General features: G+C 43.8%; 1 protein-coding gene across 4 annotated transcripts in view; it reads right to left on the bottom strand.

Annotated features, from left to right (window-relative positions):
- The window catches only part of RAPH1 (Ras association (RalGDS/AF-6) and pleckstrin homology domains 1), a 110076-nt gene that overhangs the window by 13277 nt on the left and 73975 nt on the right, over nt 1-22824 (bottom strand). For all 4 annotated transcript variants that reach the window (XM_054970864.1, XM_054970866.1, XM_054970867.1 and 1 more), the window contains 7 exons: nt 12520-12597; nt 11663-11822; nt 9029-9150; nt 7668-7733; nt 6720-6863; nt 5521-5631; nt 4673-4771 (listed from right to left, as the gene is read on the bottom strand). In XM_054970864.1, the coding sequence (XP_054826839.1) occupies nt 4673-4771; nt 5521-5631; nt 6720-6863; nt 7668-7733; nt 9029-9150; nt 11663-11822; nt 12520-12597 (780 nt within the window). The remainder of the gene's footprint in view (nt 1-4672; nt 4772-5520; nt 5632-6719; nt 6864-7667; nt 7734-9028; nt 9151-11662; nt 11823-12519; nt 12598-22824) is intronic.

Below are 22824 nucleotides of genomic sequence, written 5' to 3'. Positions count from 1 at the left end.
GGGTCAAAATTACTGATTTTACTGACCAAAATTCCAAAAAACCTGACGAATTACTGAACAATTACTGAATACTTTAATTTCTGAATATCGATGAATTAGCGTTTTAAAAGTAAAACTGAGAATTTAATAAAAATTATTATTCTCTGGCCTCTGCCATCCCCATAGCCAGCCATCGTGCACCTTTTTATTGAAAAAAATATTTTTATGAAGATAAGACAATGTTTTATTATTGTACAAAATTTGAGGGAAAAAAGATTCCTTTTAAAAATAATTGCGTACTGCAGATAATAAAATAGGATAATATATTAAAAATCATACATAAAATAATCATTATGAGAACAAAACATAATTACTGTAAGGTAAGATTTGTCTTTGCTTTTACTTTATCTTTTTTTTGCTTAAAAAAGAAGTTATTAACAAACTCTTTTGTTTCTCAACAGTTTTCTGCTCTGCATCTGCCAGCATTTTTTTCCCGTCCTCTTCTTCCATTGCTTTCTCCACTCCTACCATGAACTGTACTGTGTTGAATCCCATCATATCCTTTTTCTCAGCAGCCTCCTTTACACGTTTGGTTGCACCACTTAGCAACTTTCGAGCAATCATCCTCTTCTCGTTCTGTTCTTGTCTCTGCTTTTTCAGTTTTGCTTCCTTCTCTTGTACACTATCCTTTTCAGTACTTAAACCTTTCTAATTCCTCTGCCTTTTCCCTTTCTTTTCTTTTTTGCTCCTTCTCTTTAATGGCACGTTCTTCATCACGATATTGCTTGTAATGAACATGAGCTGTTCTTGTCATCTGTAAAAGCTCCTATGTGATATTAACATGGTATAGCTTGTTTTCATATACATGATATAAAGTTTATTTGATCATCAGGTAGGCATTCAAAGTTCTCTCTGACATTCTGGCCTTTTCATCGGTCAAAATGCATCCTTTAAAAACCCTCTTTCTATGTCCGCACTACCATGTGATAATGATAATTCTGCTTTCACCACCTTGGTAACCAGTGGATATTTTGGATCTCCAGATGGTTATGTCTTTTCAAAGAACTGATTCCAGTATGTATCTATGCAGCAAGTTTCACTGGCACTTTCACCTTCCAGTATAAGAAGTTTCCATTCATCCACAATCACATCCAGTGGAATAGCCATCGGGAGTGCTGCTGCAACTTTCATTATATCCTTCCTAGACTTGCTGTGCTGGAGCTAAACATTGAAGATTTCTGAGAATGGGCTTGTCCAAAGATGACCGAAGTAAAAGGTGTTTGTAGGCTGCTATGAAATGTTTTTTGCTCTTGTTAAAAAGAGTAGCTGTTCCTTTTCAGAATTTTTTTTCAGTTCATTGCAGATTCTGCTGTCACTGATTACTTCTCTCACAGGTATGTAGTGCTCATCACCGAAGGCTTTAAGAGACAATGGTGCCGAACTCTTGCAAACACGATTCATTATGGTTCTTGTGAGTGTTTTTAGTTCACTGGGCATGACATGCACCAAAGGCTCTTCTTTCTGGAACACTCCAGTGAACTTTGTAAATAAGCGGGCACTTGTGCAACAGAACATCGCCTCTGCTTTCATTGTCTCAGGTTTTAAGAGGTTAATTATGTTTCTATGCTTTGTGGAAGGTTTCACCAAATCACTTTTCACTCTTAGAAACAACGTCTTTAAAGTACTTCGTAACTGCTGGCCACTGTTCAATCAGTCTTGCGGCAGCACTCGTGATAACCATCTAGAAGAAACATGTTTCAAGAACCGATGATTTGGGATATCTACATCTCTTTGAATTTTTGTGAAATCCTCCCATTGTGATGGCCCATCAGAAAAATCATGAAGGAAAATTAAGTTTGATGCATTGTCTCCCAGTTCTGCCATGACCCTATGGAACGCATTATGGACTACATGAATGTTACAAGTGCCAATATCTACCATAGGCTGTCTCTCTGTCAAAATAAGATAATCATTCACGAGTTCAACTCAAGGTAAGACATTCTTTTTCTCATTTTTCCTAACCTAGTCATAATTATTATTGTATTAACAAAGTGGTCCAATGATGAAAGTATTTCTTGAGCATTTCAGTTGAGCTGAAAAAAAATATGTCTTCTTACTCGGAAGTTATCATGTTTTCCCCAAAATGCAGTAACAAAAACAAAAAAACACAAATTGCTTTCACAAAAACAACCCCCCCCCCCCAAATTGCATTCACAAAAACAGAAATACTGACTTTACTGGCCAATTTTTAAAAAACTGACAAATTACTGACCAAGAAGAAAAAACTGACTTTTACTGATTTTACTGACCATTCTCCACCCCTCCAGCTGTGCAAGTCCCTGTCCCCTTTTATAGAGAAGCAGGCTTGCTTTTGACAGAATTTGGACTACAAGATCAACTGTAGTGGAAGCTTCATTGTGTTTTTGGCCAAGAAAATTGGAAACAGCGGCTTGCCTGGTGGAACAATATCAAACTACCTGGCAAAACTTGTGGAAAGTGCAGTAAGATCATAATTAGCCCCTTATGGCAAATTTTTCAGCTCCAATCAGTCATTGGTCTAACACATTAACTACTAGTTCTCCAAACACATGTGCCTTTCTGCAATCTATGTAGGTATCGGCTGAAAAATAAATCAGAAAAACTAAACGGCATTATCAGGGCTCTGAAGCTGACTGGGATAATAAAAGGAAAGAATCCACCTCTGCATGCCCACGTACTAAGCCTGCTGGGGGCTGAATCTGCTGCATTCCGTATGAAAAGCAGCTTCCCCAGCACCGAGCCACAGCCCCTCCTTCAAGCAGGGTAGCAAAGCTTGGGCAGCAATCGATGGTTGCCTGTAGAGAACTTCCAGCCGCCAGCCTTCAGATCAACTGTCTTTCTTAAGTGTCCGAGCTCATGCAGTGTCAGAGCCCCCAAGCACAAATATAAATTCTATAGTGCGAAATTTATGTAGGTTGCCCAGAGATGTATGCATCTGACCTGGATAAAGGCTCTGCTTAGTTGCAAAGGCGTATAATTGCTACAGCAACCAATTAGGGTGTATGTTTGAATTTAATTGTCAAGAAGGGCTGATCTAAACCACTCATTAGTCCAATTTTTTTTGTGAACAACTTTTGTGAACAACCTGCTTTTGTCTCACAGCACTGCATTCTGAAAGGCCTCTGGCTAACCGAGTGGTTGTGGTGATCTTCACTGAAGGACTCTTGAAGCAGCTGAACTCCAGAACCCTTCCTGCTGATCTTGATAGCTCCGTTGAGAAAATCATTGCCCTGAGCTACTGACTCTCAGGTGTGCTCCCTTGTCACCTATGTAGCCCCCGCCCCAAAGTTAACGGAGACCTTGAAGCAGGAGGCTAATGTCATCGACATAGAAACAATGTACCTGCCATTCCTTTGCAACTGCTCCTTGCACAGCAGATTTAATTCTGGCGGGCAAACGGCTCAGCAAGCTGCTGTTTATCTCTACCGGTGGGGCTCGTCCTCCCTCTTCCCGTTACAAATTTGCAACAATCTTTGCAAATAAAAGCCTGTCTGATGGGGAGGGTGGTCTAGAAATGTGATTAAATAAATAAAACTATCTGTATTCAAATGGAACTCGGGGTATCAACTGTCATTTACCATGACTGCTCTGAATTGTGTGAGACACCATTTGTAAGCTTATACTCTTTGCCTGTCCAGAATGGTGACAGGTAGTCAAAAGCTGGTGCATCCTTCTTCCAGTCAAGCCAGATAAACTTTCAATCTGCAGGAACTGGTCTCCCGGCTCATGAAAAATCCTGATGCTGATAGGCTGGTTATTTTGTCCCTTTATACAAGCCTGAACTTGTCATTTTTATGCTGGGCTGCAATGGAGTGACTTCACTGAAGCCATTTTTATTGCCCAACGGAGTCCCTACTCATTGCTACTGAGAATTTGAAAACTGCCACCCCATAGCCTTCTGCAAGGAAGCTGGGGCTGTGCTAATCACTTTCAACCAGCCATTAAGGCAGGATGTACACAAACTCCCGTTTACTGCCCAACCTGTATCCCTGTCTTGCTCCTTTCCTCCTTGTATGGATAGTCCTGGTAATTCTAGTTACCCATCATGCATGAATACAAGTGCACTGCAGGTTAATTTGACTCAGCTTCCTTCTCCTCTGCAAAGTGGTATTTTAAACCACCCTTAATATCTGTTTGAAGGAGAGGTAAACTAACTTGTTAACCCACTCTCCCATACTTCACAGGTAATCTCTATGTGAAAAGGTCCATAAGAGGGCATGCCACGAGACACATTCATTCATGTCCCTGTTTCATGCTGGTTAAAAACAATGGCTGAATGCAGTGTGTGTGTTGGCAGGATCCAACCCATTATTCTGTTGGTGCTACTGGGCTGCTTATCTTCCCAGTGCCCTGGGGGCAAATCTAAATAAAAATCTGCTTGAGCCAGCTTGATAACTGCTTCCTTGCTTGCCTACAATAAGCCATTCTTGCTTCCAAGACACGAGATATGCACAGAAACACGATCTCTCTTGCACACAGAGATGCTCACCTCTTCATAATACAGCGGAACGCCTCGGCTCGTGTTCTCTGGGCTGGGTGAATCCTTACTTGCAAGGCAACTGGCACATCAGACAAAATCAGTGCCAGAACACTTGATAGAGGAGGAAGACTGAATCATGAGGTCTTGTGCGCAAAATAAAGAAGAAATATTTACCTTGGCTATACGGATTCCATTTATCCACTGATGTAGAGTTCTGACATCATCACAGCACAGATACTTAATATACTGGGATTTCTTCTGGATCTGGGGATGCTTCGAGAGAAATATTTGAGGTGACCCATTTGAACTAAAGCAGGATAATCACTTTCAAAATGATTACTTGTATTCCACAACAGTACTTCATTTATAGGTTTAACCAGGGCTTTTTTTCTGGGAAAAGAGGTGGTGGAACTCAGTGGGTTGCCCTTGGAGAAAATGGTCACATGGCCGGTGGCCCCGTCCCCTGATCTCCAGACAGAGGGGAGTTGAGATTGCCCTCCAAGAGCTTGGCGGCGCGGAGGGCAATCTCAACTCCCCTCTGTCTGGAGGTCAGGGGGCAGGGCCACCAGCCATGTGACCATTTTCAAGAGGTTCCGGAACTCCGTTCCACCATGTTCCAACAGGAAAAAAGCCCAGGGTTTAAGAACCCAACAACCCAAGGAAGGAAAGCCAGAGAAATCCTTTTGAATGTTAAGCTTCATCTACTATTGAAGGAAATGGCCTCAAAACAGGACTACAAGTGCAACCCTAGGTAGGGTTGATCCAGTCTAAAGGCCACAGAAAATCAACAGGCCAGAGTAACTCTGCATAGGATTGCACAATAAAAAGCTGTCTTTTCCCCTTACAAATATGGAATCTACATTCAGACTGATCAAAATCAGCAATGGATTACAAATGTGTGTGGGATTGTCTGCTAAAGGCAGGAAGAGACAGTACATTGCAGCATAGCAACATCATCTATTTTGTGATCTCCTTTTCCCTTGACCCTTTTATCCCCCTTCAAAAGCTTACTCAGAGGTTACCTTCAGCACTAGACAATAGTCTGTTGGGGCTTTATACTTGTTCCGATAGTCTTGCCCATAGTAAACATTCACATGGTCCAGTTGAAGAAAGCATACAAGATCCCGTGAGACCTAAAACAACAGCCACACACAGAAATGGTAAAAAACAAACACACACCACAAGTCATCTTAACAACATTCATGTTTAAGTTCACTTGAACAGGCAACCAGCTGGACCTGGACGCAAGAGTTCCAGAACTGAAACTGGGAGGGAAACTACAACTAGTTCTGCTGCCAGAAATGCACAGTGGGATCAAAACTCACAGTCATCTGCTCATAAAAGTGCTAAAAAGTCCTGGTTTGGAGCCAAGTGTCAAGAATTACATGCAGAGGGAACAAATTTCCACAACAAAAACCAGTTTGCTGCAATACTCTCAACACATGGATGATAAAATACACTGGAAATTAGAAAGGTGCATCTCTGGATAGACTAAATTCACAACAGTGGAAGAATTGCCAGAAAGGGGACACAAAGATTTTGCTATGAATGGCTATTCTATAGGTGCTCTCACCGTTAGCCCGGGAGAGCCGGATCTCATCAGATCTCAGAAGCTAAGCAGAGTAGGCCTTGGTTAGTCATTAGATAGAAGACCTCCAATGAAGACCAGGGTTGCAGGGCCAGGCAATGGCAAACCACCTCTGTTAGTCCCGTGAGAGGCCCGTCAACGATTGCCATAAGTCAACTGTGACTTGAGGGCAGGATTTCATTTCATTCTCATCATTAATACAGTGGCCGTATTCAGACATTACAACAAACTGTAATAAAGCAGTAATTGGGCAGCCTTGAAGGCTACAACTTCTACTGGATTTCTCCTAGGAACTATGACACTGAGAAAACAGCATTAACTCTTCAGCAAAGAAAACATCCTGGATTCCACTGAAATTGACAACTGAAGGAACGAATTTCGGTCAGCAGAGTGTGACTTCTTTGCCTCACCCACCCAGCTGCAGCCTGAAATGCCCCTAAATGCACTCCTGGGGGCAGGGGTACCCCCAGAACAACATGAGGAGCGAAGTCTTAACAGGAAGAAGCCAGCAGCAAAAATCCCCTCCCTTCCACCCACAGAAACGATCAGGAGGATCCAACCCAGAGACCCCCAAATTCCTGAAAACCAGTTTAACATGAACAGACCTAATGGCTTTGGAAAGAGGAATCTCACCTTTGCTTTCCCTTTTGGAACATAGTAGATTCCAGATGCTCGCAGAAGAAAGTATCGTTTCTTCCAAGACTTTTTGCCATCATCTTTAAGCCACAACACTCCCTCAATTTCTGGAACTGTTACTGAGCTTCCACAAAAGCACTCCTAGACATGGAACATGTCAGACCAAATGTAAAGACATATTACAGGAAGATTTCGTCAAACAGAAAAATGTTTTATGTTTCTTGGATCCTCAGGCATTCCATCAGCATCTATCAGTGTAAGGTACTTGAAATTTAAGAACAGTCTGTCCAATTCTATATTCCTGTTTTGCTACAATTTCCTAGTAAAGGAAATTCTAAAACTTATCAAGACAGCTGTGTGTTGCAATATCCTTTCTGGAAAAAAAAGTGCATGCGCTGTGTGCCGTATTTCCAATTTTACATTGCAGAATGCACCTTCAGCAGAGAGTATGTAAGAAATCCTAAGGCATGATGCAGTCTTGAAATCCCTAATGTTTTCACCTCTCCTACGTTCCAGGCACATATTCTTAGTCCTTCCTTCTTCTCTTACATGCCATGCCCTTAACCAAGCTTTGAAACTTTGTACGAATAATCATCTTGAAGAGCCAACCTTTACATGCCCTGGTTCATTTTCCCTCTGGGACTAACTGGTCACCCTTCCATCCATTTGGAAATGTTTCAGCTATTGTTTCCTATTACTCATATCAACCTATAAACATTTGCACATACTGACTTGAGGCTTTTTGTATTCCTTTCAAGCTCTTAATCCCTGCATTTGAAGCTCTTGAGTGCTTCACATGAATTTCTGCTCTGTCCCATTTCTTTTTCTCCCGTTTTTATGCTTACTGAATTGCCTCCCGTTTTTATGCTGGCCAGCTCAGTCTTCTCTTTAGCGACAGAAATAGAGAAATGGCCCCTTCCTTGCCCTTGCTCTAGAAAGCCTTACCTCCAGTAGTACTTCCTTGTTCCTGTCTGCCATCTCAGAGGTCTCTCTTTTCCCCAGAAGGTAATTCTGTAAAAGGCACATTGAGAGACTCCAATAAAAATCTGCATTTGGAAATGAAACCAAGTCACCTTAATCCTTGACATGCACGCTGAAAATACAGTAGGGCTTATGAAAAAAATGTATCTGGATTTCCAGGAAAAAAGTGTGTGCACGTGCTCTCTCTCAATAAGGTAATGTTTGACTATTTTTTTCTTAAAGAAGTGTCTAACTGTCACTGACCTTGAAGTGTAAGGTAAGTAAATCTTTATATAACATTAAAAACAACCATAATATATGTAAATACACAGAGAGAATAATAAATAGAACTGCGTCTATATTTATTCAGCCACAGAAAATCTCCTTAGGTCCTACAGCCACCCCCGTCCCCGTCCCCACCCATAGGAATTTTAAAGCAGCTACCAAGACACTCGTGCAACTCTGAATCCTTTTAGTTTTAGGGATACTGATGAGGCATGCGAAGTTCTAAAATTCTCCAGAAAAGTTCATCAGTTTAAGTAACAAAGTCCCCTGTCTTATGATTCTCAGGATGGCAACATTACCATTTACTCTATGGTCAGCTTTTGTAAGTCTACTGATGTGCCATCCTGCATGTAATTTCTGGCAACTTGGGGAAAGTAACTTTTAATATTACTGCTGCTTCTGGCTGGGTACAGATTTTTTTTAAAAAAAGAATGCGGGGTGCTCCACAGAAAGAATTTCCTACATATCTACAGATGACGATAGTCCATTTACAACCAGAAGCTATAGTGTAAGCAGCCAACTGTAGCTATCTTCGGTCACAAAATCATGCTTTTACAGGAATACACAAGAATTAGGTCTCACAATACTGGACACAACAGAATTGATTTGTTGTCTTAGGAGCAAGTTGCCGCGTATTATCTGTTGGGAGTACATACTCCCCAGCCAACAATATTTTCAGATGTTAGCTACATGAGACCCCTCAAAAGTTCCAATGTGTTTAACAACATTATTCCTCCCCACCACTCCCGCAACAACACCAATTATACAAAGGATGCTCCACTCTCACATTCCGTTAGCAGACAATATATATAATTAGATCATGAAAATGATGTCAACACAGATTAGGTAAAGCTGGAGTTTTCAGGTGGGGATGGGAAAAACAACCCCCAAGGGTCACACTGGGTCACTTACTCATTTAGCTTGCTTGCTCACTGCTCAGTCAGCAGCTGTTTTGCACATACCCTCCACCCCCGTTTTGTTTTTAATACATTAAAAATGAGAAAAAGGGATGACAGAAAACGTGTTAAGCCACACACAAACCTTCAACATATAAGACTCACCTGAGGATTTTTGAAAAGTGCATATTTTTCTATACGTTCTACAAACATAAGCTTGTTTTGACTGTCTCTTGTCCAGTTGAGGAGATTTTCAACTAAATTTTCATGATCTTCAAAGATTCTCTCTGCATAATTAAATGGAATATAATAAATACTCTAAACAAGCCTCCTAATTTTGCAGTCAACGCTAGTGGCTTTGTGGCAAACGACAATACACATTAATGAAGTGCTATAACACAATTTATAGCACAAGATGGGTGGCCGTGTTAGTCTGTCTGTAGCAGCAGAAAAAAGCAAGAGTCCAGTAGCACCTATAAGACTAACCAAATTTGTGGTAGGGTGTGAGCTTCTGCTCTTTTCTAGAGTTTATAACAGAAACACTAACAAATGGGGCAGGTACATTTTATAGTGACTGCCTCTCTCGTGGTCATTAGGGCTTCCAAATGTAAACTAAATACAGTTATGATCCCAAAAGCATCATTATGGACAGATGGATTTGTACACAAACAAACGATCTTTTAATTGACTTTACGGAACAAAGGGGGTGCTGTTCAGCACTGAAAGACGTTCTATGCACGACTCTCTCTCTCTGCCTGCATTACTGGATCAAGGCTACCTTTCTTTAGAAAGAAGAGACTACTTCAGCAGGGAACTGAGTCTATCATTTCACTGCCATCAAAGGAGGAAAACAAAATCCATAAATAGGAGAAAGTTTATAAAGTGTAAAAGTTTATGAAGTTTAAACGTATCTTTCAGAAAGACGCCAAAACCAAATTTGCCATTTTAATACCCACAAATGCCAACGTTGTTCCACATGAAAAAAAGCCCCAGAAGAGTGGTTACCAGGGAACACTTTTCAAATGTCTCCCAGATCTGCAATGGAGCATGAGTGCTGCATCTGGCAGGAGACTGTATGAAAGGTCTCTGCCCCAGAAACTGGATAGCTGCTGTGAGTCAGAACAGACAATACTCACCTTGACTGACCAAAGGTCTGACCCAGTATAATGTGCTTTGTGGGTCAGACATCACATTAATCCAAGGTTCATGCAACACATTCGGACTGGCCTACGAGACCATTCCGGTGTACGCAAAAACTCTGGTCTGTGTGCTTCATGCTTTCCCAGTCATAAGGGCATCTTCCCTGTAACTGCCTTCTCTCAGGTCTGCCCCAATCTCATGTACTGCAGACACGAAACACGTTTTGCTATCTTTTTAAATAATGACTGAAAAAGAGAGCTACGCAGGAACCAAACCTACCAAAAAGGAACCCAAAATCCCGGGTACACAAATATGAACCCTATTAACTTTTAAACACTCGGTTAGCAGAGGCCTTTCAGAATGCAGTGCTGTGAGACAAAAGCAGGTTGTCAACAAAAAAAAATATCCATGAAATGGATACGGGAGCCACTGAAACTGAATGAATGACCACGATATGGTTTAAATTATTCCGTGAGCAAGTGTAAACGAAACAGGAACCAGCTAGCATCCTGTCAGAACGACCCACAGTCAGTTTCATTGACCCATAAATTTTGGGTCTAGTGGATACCATCTGCTGACAATCATGGCCCTGGTGGAAGGATCTTCTTCTTCTTCTGAATTTCATCTAAGGTGACAAGGAAGGGAACTTTACAACCGTATGGGAGAGTGCTAAGCACCTACCAGGACCTAAACAAAAGCTTGGACTTCTTTTTCATTAAATAATAGAGACTTTAACAACAGCTGATAATATTAATATTTATTATGATATTTATGGAATGATGTATTGATTGTTTATTGCTATTTATGAATATTTGTTTGTGGTCCATGATGTTAAGTGTATATTTATATATGTAGGAACAGTTATTACTGGAGCTTGGCAATATATTTGGTATTATTAGATTAGTTTTATATTGAGCACTTTGCACTTTATTATGTATATAAAAATTTAAAAGATATAGGTTTCATATTTGTGTACCCGGGGGATTTGGGGTTCCTTTTCGGTAGATCTTTTTAAATAAAGAAAAAGACTGGTGTTTTGAACAAACAAAATCATTGCAAAAAATGCACTTGTCACCCAAATGCTTTCCAAAATCTAATTTATTCCAAAATAACTTTCTGATATACTACAGCAACCACAGAGAAAACCCCCAAACCAAAAAAAAAAAAGTCTATCAGGATTATGAATTTTCCCATGTAACATTTTGCTGAATCTTGCAGATATTAAATTACATTTGTGTTTTTTTATTCAACAACTAGCAGCCAAGATGAGTGTTCTTGAAAATCTTTGTGTGCTGAGTTAAAAGCATTGTTGGAAAAACAATGTTTGGGTTTTTATTTAGCCTCTCTTTGTCATAAAGTTTTCTAATGTTACTCATACAGAACTATCATGTTAAAAAAACTGAATGAGTTCTCAGGATTTGTAACAAAAGATCATACCACGTATGATTCTCCCTACAAGCCTTATATTTTAAAGATATATTTCATTGTATTTTATTGACACATTTGGCAACTGAGGATGGTTAAAAAACACATATTATGAACACTGACTAAATTTGAAAAGATTTGCACATTAGGGTTTCATGCATTAAGTGTGGCACAGGGGGAGGGGGAGACAAAGCAGCCAGGAAAAAGGCGGTTCTGCAAGGTTACTTTACTAACCCATTTGTAACTCCGAGATGGTTTCTACCAAGGACCAGTCTAAGCTAAAACCACAGTGAGACTTGTCCATCAGGTTGTCCAGCACTTGTCTTACTGTCTGTCTCTCATCGACCATCATTGTTTTGGAGCTGTCATCAGACATGTGGACTCGTATCACCAGCTGTATGGAGAAAGAATGGTGAGTTCACGGCTTGCCAGAGAGGGATCTTAAAATCTTCGAGTGGAAATCTGACAAGGGTTTTGCTGTCACCTTTCTCTTGAAACTTTTTGCTATTATTCCCACTTTGCCATTAATTATTTTAAGAAGCAATGCAAGTGGTGTTTAAAAACTATTTTGACTCAAACTGCTGCTCCAATGGATTAGTCGGCTGATTTCAGTAGGAGTTAAAAGCATGTTAAATAAATTCAGACATGAACATCTTTTAGTGTGCAGATATTTCACATCCAGCACATGGCATTTCTATGAAGAATTAATCAGAATAAGCAATTTAACTTCTGTTTATTAGCACAGTGACAACATTATGAGAGATACAATGAACTACTTGGGTATGTGCTATCATTTATGATCTCCAGTGTTTTTAATTAAACCTAAAATTAGAATAGGATGCACTTTAAGAAGTCATACATTTTAATTTTTTACTAGGGACTCGTGATTAAACCTGGAAATGCAACACTGACATGACTTGAACTAAACCTGCAAAGTGCAAACACTCTGGGAGTATAATTCAAGAAGAAACAGGTGGCATGAATACCCGTAAAAGGACGGGGACATTAATGAAACATGTAGGGGTTGATTTCAAACCATCCACACATCAAGTCTAAATTTCGTACCTATGTAAAATAGAATCATGGCTTACCTTTTTAACTTGTGCTTCCTTAATCTTCTCTAAAGCTACCCTGATCTTTTCAGCCTTTAGTTTAGCAGCTTGTTCCTCCTGTGAATAGAAGAACACTTGGTCAAACAAGCAATGGGCGAAGTGTTAATCACTGCAAAGCTTCTGAATGCTGCTTGTTGCAGTAGGAAATGACCACAGGACTAAGTACCATGTTGGGAAAGCTTTTGACCGAATCCTGCGAACACAAGCGATGCTATTTGCCATCTCCTTTCCTCCAATGCGCCACCTGACCTGCCACTGTGGTCACTACTTTGCTTTCTTATCCCGTTCTCTTCTAACCAAATTATTTAATGACTCCTCCAGAAAATGCAGATGTAAAGAGCAGTGCCTCCCATATTTTTTAGGTTTAAACTGTAGAAGATAGCAATACACATCTCATGATTTACTGAAAGGCCTTTTGTTGAAAAAATTGCCACTCAAATTCAAAATTGTACCTGATGTAATAGAATGTACAGGCATTTTCCCTCCTGGCGGAACATGTGATGTTATTCTCATTCCCTCCAAGAGCCTCTCTCTCTCCTACATGCATTTTCTCCTAGTTCCATGTTGCTACTTCCTGTCTCATTATGTTCAGTCTGTACTACGAGTAGCGAAGCCACAGCTGCTGATAGCAATAGCCTTGTTAATCAGTAACACAATCATCTTCAATAAAAGTAATAAGAAAGCTGATCACAGCAATAATAAATGGGGCCTGAAACAGTATCTGAATAGTCAATTAGGCAACAGACAAAGTATGTTATTAAGCTGGTGTGAGTAAGGATCCATTCATATCCTTCCTGGAAGATGGTTTCATGTAGCTTGAAGAGTAAAACTAGACTAATAATTTTGCTAATACAAAATGTCACACAAGCGATTAAATATTGGGGTAGTGATCGAGAAAGACCCTTTGTTTTAACTGCATGAAACTGAAGCATTTCAAAGCACTGATAATTCATCTCAACAGACTTCTTTTAAATTCCTCAATTTCCTGTCAGACTTATAGGTTGGATCTAACAAAGCATAAGGGTACTTGTGGATCTCCCCAGGAACCTTGTGACTTCCAAAAAGCTGATGCTGGAGGATGCAGAGTAGGGGTGGACAAAAAGCCACACTGGGAGACTGGGAGTTGCTGCGACGAGACAGACGAAAACCATCTCCGTCTTCCGGCTGGCCAACAGCAAAGTGGAGTTAATCTCTCACTCCTTTCCCTTCTTGCTGAGTACATCTGAAGCATGGCTGGTTGTTCATGTGGACCCCACAACCTCTGACCAGGTCTTGGGGTTACTGGGAGAAGGGGGGCGGCAGGAAATTCTGTCCATGGTAGAGGGGTGCACTTCTAAAAATTCTGTATTGATTTTGTTTTCGAAAGGGGATTTTTTTTTATCATTCTGAATTTTTCAGAGTGTTACTGGTTTGGGATTCTGTTTCCAGTACAGATTCCAGATTATTACGACCAGGGCTCATTGGGAGGGGGAACACGCAGGAATGGCATTCCGGAACATCTGAAAAGAGGTCACGTGGGTTTTGGCCCCACCCACGTGATTCCTTTTCCTCCCCACTGCCTCCCCGCTGCCCGTGTCTTTAGCAGCAGGCAGCAGCGGAGGCAGCAGTAGCTGCAGCAGCACCACCACCCCATCACCACCCCCTGGATTCCCTGGTAGGAACTTGGGGTGGGTGTGGCCGCAGGGGTGGGCTGCGTGGGGGGGGGGGGGGCTGCTGTGTGGCCCATCCTCCAGGCCTGCAAGTGGTGAGGGCTCTCCAAAGCAGGGTAAGCTGCTTTTGTGCATTCTGAATCTGCTTTATTTTCATTCGTGACTTGTGAGCGAGTGCAAGGAGGGCTGCTGGCGCTGGCTCTCCAAAGGAGGGTAAGCTGCTTTGAGTTCATTCTGAATCTGCTTTACTTTCATTTGTGACGAGAGAGAGAGAGTGCAAGCAGGGCTGCTGGGGTTGGCTCTCCAGAGAAGGGTAAGCTGCGTTGAGTTCATTCTGCTTTATTTTTAGGAAATACCTGGAGATTTTTGGGGAAAGGGGCCTGAGGGGTGGGTGTTGCCTTCTGATACACTTCTGGCGATGGCAGGGGGTGTGGCATATGCTAATGAGTCATGCTAATGAGTTCCTGCAGTTCTTTTTCTACGAAATGACCCCTGATTAGGACCATTATATTTGGAGTATCTCCCCTCCTCCTGCCCACCTGAGGCAGCTGGAGTGGGAGGGAGGGAGAGCAAGTACTTCAATTCTCAGCTGTTTCAAGGAGTATATTCCTCCTTTTAACTTTAAAGGGTCATTGTTTTCTATGAGATAGCCAGGTCTGCCCTGATAGAAAACAATGACTCAAACGGGGGAGAGGGGGAAGAGAAGAGCAATGTCTGGCAAAACATTGCCCCCTTTACATTTCTGAGTGGAACACCTGAGAGCTGGGGCAAGCTTCCGTTTTCTTCTTTCCTCCTTCCCCACTTCTGTGACCCCTAAAACATTAAACATTCCCCAGATTCCAAGGGATAAATTATCAGTACTCCTGGAATTTCAGGAGGGTTTGGGGTTATTGCAGATATCCCTGAGCCAACGTGAAGCAATAAATTTTGATTTAGGTGTGAGAGGAGGTCAGTATCAGTAAGCATCTTCCACAGGCATTTTCACTGGTCCATGATAACACATTTAACTTTGCTTTTAAAAAAAAAGTAAACTCAGAATGTACATTAAGCTTATCATAGAAAACCATGACTGAATTCCACCAGTATTTATGAACACCCTTTTATACTTGTGATCTGGTATAAAATGTAACCATGTCCTATATACACACCAAACTCTCTTTGCTTCCATACCTAAAAATGCAGCTGCCACGTATTTACCAGCAGTCTCAGTAGAGCTGGGCAGTTGTTTAGGTGCACACCACTACCATACAGATTCGTGAACTGAGACTCAAAACCAAAGTTCTCCACCTAGTTCAGAGATTTGCCAGGCTTTTAAAAAAAGTTTTTCGTCTATTTCAGATAATAAACCCAAACATATACACAAAGTATAACTACATCATTTAATCATCCAAATCATATTCTACAGTCATCTACGACTTCAATCTTCAATCATCATCTGTATCCTATATGAATCTAAGCACAACATCTGAATCCTATAGGAGAGAAATATAATGGAAAAACTACTATCAATTAAATTAAATTGTCATTAAAACATATACCTATATAGAACTTACCCATATATATTCCTAATCTGCTACTTCAAATTTAATAATTGTTGTTCTTAATTATTCTTAGTTTTCAGCTACATAATCAAAAATATTTTCCATTTTTTTCTGGAATTCTCGGATTGGCCTATTGTGTACATAAGATGTTATTTTTGCCATTGATGCATATTCATATAGCTTGTTCTTCCATTCTGTCAGATCTGGACATAGTTCTGCTTTCCATTTTGCTGCAAATACTACTCTTGCAGCAGTCACTATATATTTAAATAATTTGCTATGTATTTTGTAATATTACTTGATAAAATATTTAACAACTTTTTTGGGGTTCATCACAAATGTAAACTTTAACATCTTTTGCATTTCTTCATGTATTTCTAGCCAATACTTCCTTGCTTACTTGCATGTCCATCACAGATGATAAAATGCTGCATCTGTGTTTTGGCACTTCCAGCACTTTCCATTGTAATCCTTATTAGCTTTTGCAATGTTCTTGGGAGTAATATACCATCTAAATAACAGTTCATACCAATTCTCTCTTAATATTTGGCATTCAGTAAATTTGACTCCTTTGGTCCATAAATTTTCCCTGGCTCTCCAAAGTTTTGCATCCATTTTATCATGCAATTTTTTACTTGCTCTGATTCTGTATCATATTGCAATAGAATTTATATACTTTTCCATAGCTATTTTGAATCTCTAATGATTAATTCAAAAACTATCTTTTTTGACTAATTGATCTTTAAATTTAGACACCATTTGATAATATAACAACCATGAGATGTTTTTTCCTCCAGCTTGGACTTCTTGCCATGCTTCTATTTTGGCTTGTTTGTCTGTCAGATATTCATAGGTTATATAATCTGTTTTATTTCTTAAAGTAATGTCACAATAGGCATCAATTGGGGATGTCAATGGGTAAGTTGGTAGACTGGCAATGCAAGCCTATGAAGAGTTATTCCAGTCTAAACCCACTGAAGTCAATGGGCTTAGACTGGAATAACTCTCCACAGGATTGCACTGTTAATCTATTTCTACATTGAAACCATATAATCCATCTGTAATGATTTCAAGTAAATGTGTGCTCAAAATATGAATACCATCTTGTCTTTGAATAGTTTTCAATAATTTCTTAATTAATAAATAATTATGAATTCCTTCTTTAGTGTCTGTCAACTATTTCCAATTTTATGTTTCTTCTATTTGGGTTTATAATCCAATCTGATATCCAAATGAATGCTGCTGCTTGGCAATACAATTTAATATTTGGTACCACTAAGTCTCAGTGTTCTCCCCACCCTATCTTTTAATATCTTAAATCTTATTCTTGGTTAATCCCCATTACATAAAAAATCGCTTATCTTTTTCTGCCTTTAAAAAAATGTTTCATCTATATGGATTGGTAACAATTGAAACAAAAAGTTCAGCTTGGGTAATATATTTATTTTAACAGGAGAGATTTTTTCCTAGCCACGCAATTTTCAGTTTTTCCATCTTTGCAGATCTTCATTAATACTTGTCCAAACATTTTGATGGTTATCTTTATATAAATTATAATTTTGTACCATTCCAAATATTTAATGGGTTTTGGGATGACAATACAATCTGGTTTCCCGACCCCCCCATCTCTTCCTGTTCTGTTCTAGTTGCCACTAATAACATTATCTTAGTCTTCTTCTTATTTAATTTATATCCAGAATATAATCCAAACCTCATTATTTGTTCCAATATATATTTCAGAGAAATGTTTGGTTTTGTTTACTTATTTATTTTATTTGTGGTCCACTCTCCCCGCATGTGGGCTCAGAGCAGATTAACAACATGTAAACATATATAATAAAAACTCTGGTATCCGTCATATAAATACAGCAATAAAACATATTAAGACAGCCTACCTTGCACCCTACATTTTGACATCCTTAAGATTCCTAGGGCACGGGGGCTGAGATTTACTAAATACAGGTTGGCGGGCATATCCCCCCCACTGGGAGGGGCTGACTGGATGATTCACCTGCCTCAGTCCCCATAAGCCTGAAATACTGTTGTTACTGAAATATCATCATCTACATAGTTTTTCATCTTATATTATTCTCTGCTTTCTTTTATTCCAACAATTCTGGTGATTTGTCTAATTTTTACAGCCAGTATATCCATTGCCAAAATAAACAATAGTGGTGATACTGGACACTCCTGTCGAGTTTCTTTTGCTATTATAACTTTCTCAATTAAGGAACCATTTACTAAAATTCTGCCACGCTGATCTATGTAGATACTTTGCATCTAATTTAAAAATTTGGCCCCACAGTTCATATTTTGTAGTACTTTTCTAAAAAAATAGCCAAGACACATTATCAAAAGCTTTCTCTGCATTCAAAAATATAAATGTCATTTCCCCCCTTTTCTCCTTGAATACTCAATTGCATTAAGCAGATATCTGGTGTTATCTCTTATATATTGCTTTGGAACAAATCCTGTTTGATCTTCATGAATTATATCTGGAATTCATTTTCTTAATCTCTGTGCCATTATTGTTGTAAAATTTTATAATCCACAATTAATAATGAAATTGGTCTATATGATTGTGGTAATAATGAATCATTCCCTTATTTATGTATTAAGGTTAAATTCGCTTCTTGCCAAGTTGGTAGTATATATTTTCTCTCTTGTATTCCATTTATTACTCATTGTAAAGGTATTGCTCGTATATCTTCTAAACATTTACAATATGTTGCTGTCAGTCCATCTAAACCAGAGATTTGCCAGGCTTGATGCTAAGAAGAAGCATGCCCTACAGTCCTGATAATCAGACAACAAATGGCCCCAGTATTAAACAGCAGGATGTTTGGGCAGAGTTTATACAGAAGGATGGAAACATGGGGAAGCTGCCTGCTTCCTGACCAACCCAAGCCCCTCTCAGCCAGGAAGCCCTCCACTGCCCCCTCCGCTTAATTTGCTAGCTCTCTAGCAAGTGGAAAGGTAAAGAGAAGCTTTAAGGAAACTACTTTCAGTAGCTACCCTATGGATGGAACAACAAAGGGATAAAAAGAGAGGGTGGAAGGGCATATGTGGGGGAAGAAAAATGGGGAGGAAGAAGCAGAGAGAGTGGACACAAGAGGAAGAGAAATAAAGAAAGAAACCCCTCTTTTCTCCACCTTTATGCCACGCCTGTCCGGGGTCTGAGCCCCAGCCCCCAGACTTGACAAGAGGGAACAGCAGGGGACAAAAGGGTGGCAGCAACCCCACCCCCCAAGCCGGCAACCAGGGCCAGAACCTACCTACTCCAGGGGGAAGGGGTAAAAGGCCAGAACCTCAGAGGGGTGGAGGGGGCAAGGAGAGACCAGCCAGTCCCACCTTCCAGGGGGAAGAAAGGGGGCTAAGCAGGCCAGAGGGAAAGGGCCACAGCAGGGGGAATGTGGGACCAGCAGCAGCAGCAGCAGCAACCCAAGCAGAGCCCTTACCTGGCAGGGAGAGGAAGCAGCCTCTACAGCCCAGAGCCACACCATGGCTAGAAGACAGCAGCCTGGCTCAGGAGTTGCTAGAAGCCAAGCCTCTCCAGGGGGGGCTGCCACAGGCATTCTGGGGGAGGAGATGGGTAGCCCCGCCCAGCATTGCTGAGCTGGCAGCGCAGAAGCTGGCTAAGGCAGCACCTCATGAGCAAGGCCAGGCAAGCCCAATAGCACGGAGGCTGGCTGGGGCAGCTCCTCGTGAGCAAGGCCAGGCAAGCTCAATAGCACAGAGGCTGGCTGGGGCAGCTCCTTGTGAGCAAGGCCAAGGAGCCCTCAGCTGGGGATGGCTCGCACTCAACCCCACCCTACCAGCAAAGCAAAGGAGCCCAGGAGGGATTAGTGGTTGGAGGGAAACACCTGGTGGGACGCACAGCTGGGCCCGGTCAGGAGAAGGAACAAGCCTGGAAGGAGGGCGGGGCAGAGAGAGGAAACCCTATAAAGGGTGGCTGGGAAGAGCTCTGGGGTGGTGGGTGTGAGTGAGGAGTGATGATGTGGAGTGAGAGCAGTAGGATGCAAGGGTGGAGGCTTGGAGGAGAGTTCTGGAAGGAGGAGATGAAGGACGCAGAGGGTAAGTAGGCCAGGTTGAGCAGGCCAGCGAGTGGACTGAGAGGGAGTCTGGGTGAGGTATACCGCCCCTCCTTCCACAGAGCAGGGTCCTGCAGAGTCCCTGGCCCCCCTGTGACGTCAGGAGCAGACCGCCCAGTGCCACGCCCAGCGGCAGCCGCGGCAAGCCCTGACAAGTTGGTGGCCCGTACGGGGAAAGTCGTTCCGACGCAGGCGCCAGTCGAAGGGATGTATCCTGACGCCGCAGCCCCAGCAGACCTCAGACTGTGGCTGGAGGAACGCTTGGACAGGATATGGAGGAAGCTGGAGGTGGCCTTCCAAACAGCTCAGGCAGAGCTAATGCAAGCCGTGGAGCAGCGGATGCAAGCCTGCGCCCCCACAGCCTCCTCGCCCGTGGTATGTGCGTTGGCTTGGGAAATTAACCCGCCAGCTGGCAAGAGGGTACAGAGTCTGTGCGCCACCGTGAGGATAGGCCGGCAGAGCCTGCAGGCCCTGTTGGACTCAGGGAGTGCAGTCTCGGCGATCCACACCCAACTCGTCCCAGCTGCCACCCCAGTGCACCGCTGGATCCCGGTGATGGATGTGATGGGCCGCACCCTGCCGTATCCTGCGGTCTGGGTCATGGTGGAATACCTGGTGGCGATCCGCCACATAGAGGTCGTCAAGGTAGCCCACCAATCCCACCCAATGCTGCTGGGAAGAGATGCCCCGGAGTTCTACAGGCTGCTCAGAGAGGCAGCAGGGGGGTTGGCAGGCCCACAAGTTGCCCCAGTTCTGCAAGTGGAGGAGGCCGCCGACCCAGACGAGGGTCCCTCTGTCAGACCAGGGGCCGAACCACGGGCTGAAGACCCAGCTGGACCCCCGGCAGACCGCCCATTCCGCGATGCCCAAGGGGCAGATGAGTCCTTGCAGCACTTACGAGAGACAGCAGCTCGGGAGGAGGAGCAGGTGCGGGATGAACGGAGGGCCCAACGGCTCCCTCGCATCGAGAAGCAAGGAGGGGTTTGGGTTCGCATAGCTCGCGCCCCAAATGGCCAGGGGGAGGTCCGCCAGCTATTGGTGCCAGCAGCCTACCGGGCCGAAGTCCTCCGCACGGCCCATGAGCATGCATGGGCCGGGCATCTGCGGCACCACAAGACCCTGAGGAAGATCCTCGAGCGTTTCTTCTGGCCCTCAGTGAACGCAGACGTGAAGGCACACTGCCGCTCCTGCCCCACCTGCCAGAGGGTGGCAGCGAGACGCCCGCCAAAGGCCCCTCTTTCCCCACTGCCAGTGATGGGGGTGCCCTTCCAGCGGATAGCAATGGACTTCATCGGCCCACTACCGCGCACACCCCGGGGCTACCGTTTTGCCCTGGTGATCGTGGACACGTTTCCCAAAGGTCATTCCTTTAAAAACTATGCAGACCCCGGGGGTGGTCCAAGCGCTGTCCAAGCTGTTCGCGATGGTGGGGCTGCCCAGCGAAATCTTGACGGACCGGGGAGGGCCCTTCCGAGCAAAGGCCATGCGTCAGCTCTGTCAGAACTTGGGGATCCGGCAGGTGTTCACCTCTGCCTACCACCCCCAAACAGATGGATTGGCAGAGCGCCTGAATCAGACGGTTAAGGAGGCCCTGAAAAAGATGACGCATGACAGACCTCACCAGTGGGACCTGTATATCGATCCCCTGATGTTTGCCCTCCGAGAGACCCCCCCAGGCCTCCACTGGCTTTAGCCCATTTGAACTGCTGTACGGGCGGAAGCCACGGGGAATGCTCTCCCGCCTGGTGGAGCAATGGGGTCCCCAAGCCAGCCCCCCAGCTCCCCCAGTCCAGGAGTATGTGAGCCAACTCCGCGAGCGGGTGCAGCAGTTTCAAGCGGAAGCAGGCCGACAGCTGGCCCACGCCCAGACACAACAGAAGGCTGCGTATGACCGGGGTACGCGACCGAGAACCTTCCAGCTAGGGGAGAAGGTCCTCGTCCACCGCACAGTTTTCCCCAGGGAGGAGGGGGACCCCTGGCGAGGCCCCTATGTGGTGACAAAAGTATTAGGGCCCACCACCTATGAGGTCCAGTGTGGGCCTCGTCGACGCCAGAGGAAAACGCTCCACGTGAACCTGCTGAAGAGGTGGTATGAGCGGGACAGCCAGGAGTGCCGGCTGGCTAAGGCCCCCCGGAGCTTCCTGACAGTGAGCTGCCATGGACTGCCGAGGCCCCAGAGTTCGAGGAACTACAGGTGGACCCTCAGCTCGACCCTGCCCAAAAGGCCCAGCTGCAGGACATATGGAAGCGAGTGCCCGGGGTCTTTTCAAGGCGCCCAGGGGTTACAAAATTAGTGCACCATGCCATCCCAACCCAGCCGGGGCAGTCTGCCCGGTCGACCTGGCGCCCCATTCCCCGGAAGCAGTGGGAGGCAGTGAACCAGGAGACGGAGGAGATGCTGCGCATGGGGGTCATTGAACCCTCCCAGAGTGAGTGGCGCAGCCCTATAGTGTTGGTGCCGAAGCCGGATGGGACGACCCGCTTCTGCATCGACTACTGGGAACTGAACAAAGTGGCCAAGTTCGATGCCTACCCCATGCCCAGGGCGGACGTCCTGGTCGGGCAGCTGGGGCCAGCCCGGTACCTGTCTGCCCTCGACCTGACAAAGGGGTATTGGCAGGTACCAGTGCGCCCTGAGGATAGGGAGAAAACCGCCTTTGCCACCCCCCGGGGCCTCTTCCAGTTCCGCCGCATGCCCTTCGGCCTCCACGGGGCGGCAGCTACCTTCCAGCGGTTGGTGGACCAAGTCCTGGAGGACTGTCGGGACTTCGCAATGGCCTATATCGATGACATCGTCATCTTCAGCCCTGACTGGCCCACCCACCTACGGCACCTGGAAAGGGTCCTCAAGGCACTACAGAAAGCGGGTCTGAAGGCCAATCCCAAGAAAAGCCACTTGGGGTTCCAGGAACTCAGGTACCTGGGCTTTGTGATAGGGGGAGGGCAGGTCCGGCCACCACCTGAAAAGGTGGCCTCCATCGCAGACGTGCCCCAACCACAAAC

Source organism: Eublepharis macularius, chromosome 2, assembly GCF_028583425.1.
Source record: "Eublepharis macularius isolate TG4126 chromosome 2, MPM_Emac_v1.0, whole genome shotgun sequence".
In the NCBI taxonomy this organism is placed as follows: domain Eukaryota; kingdom Metazoa; phylum Chordata; class Lepidosauria; order Squamata; family Eublepharidae; genus Eublepharis; species Eublepharis macularius.
Note: the sequence above shows the minus strand (reverse complement) of the source record. Positions and strands in the feature narration are given on the sequence as shown.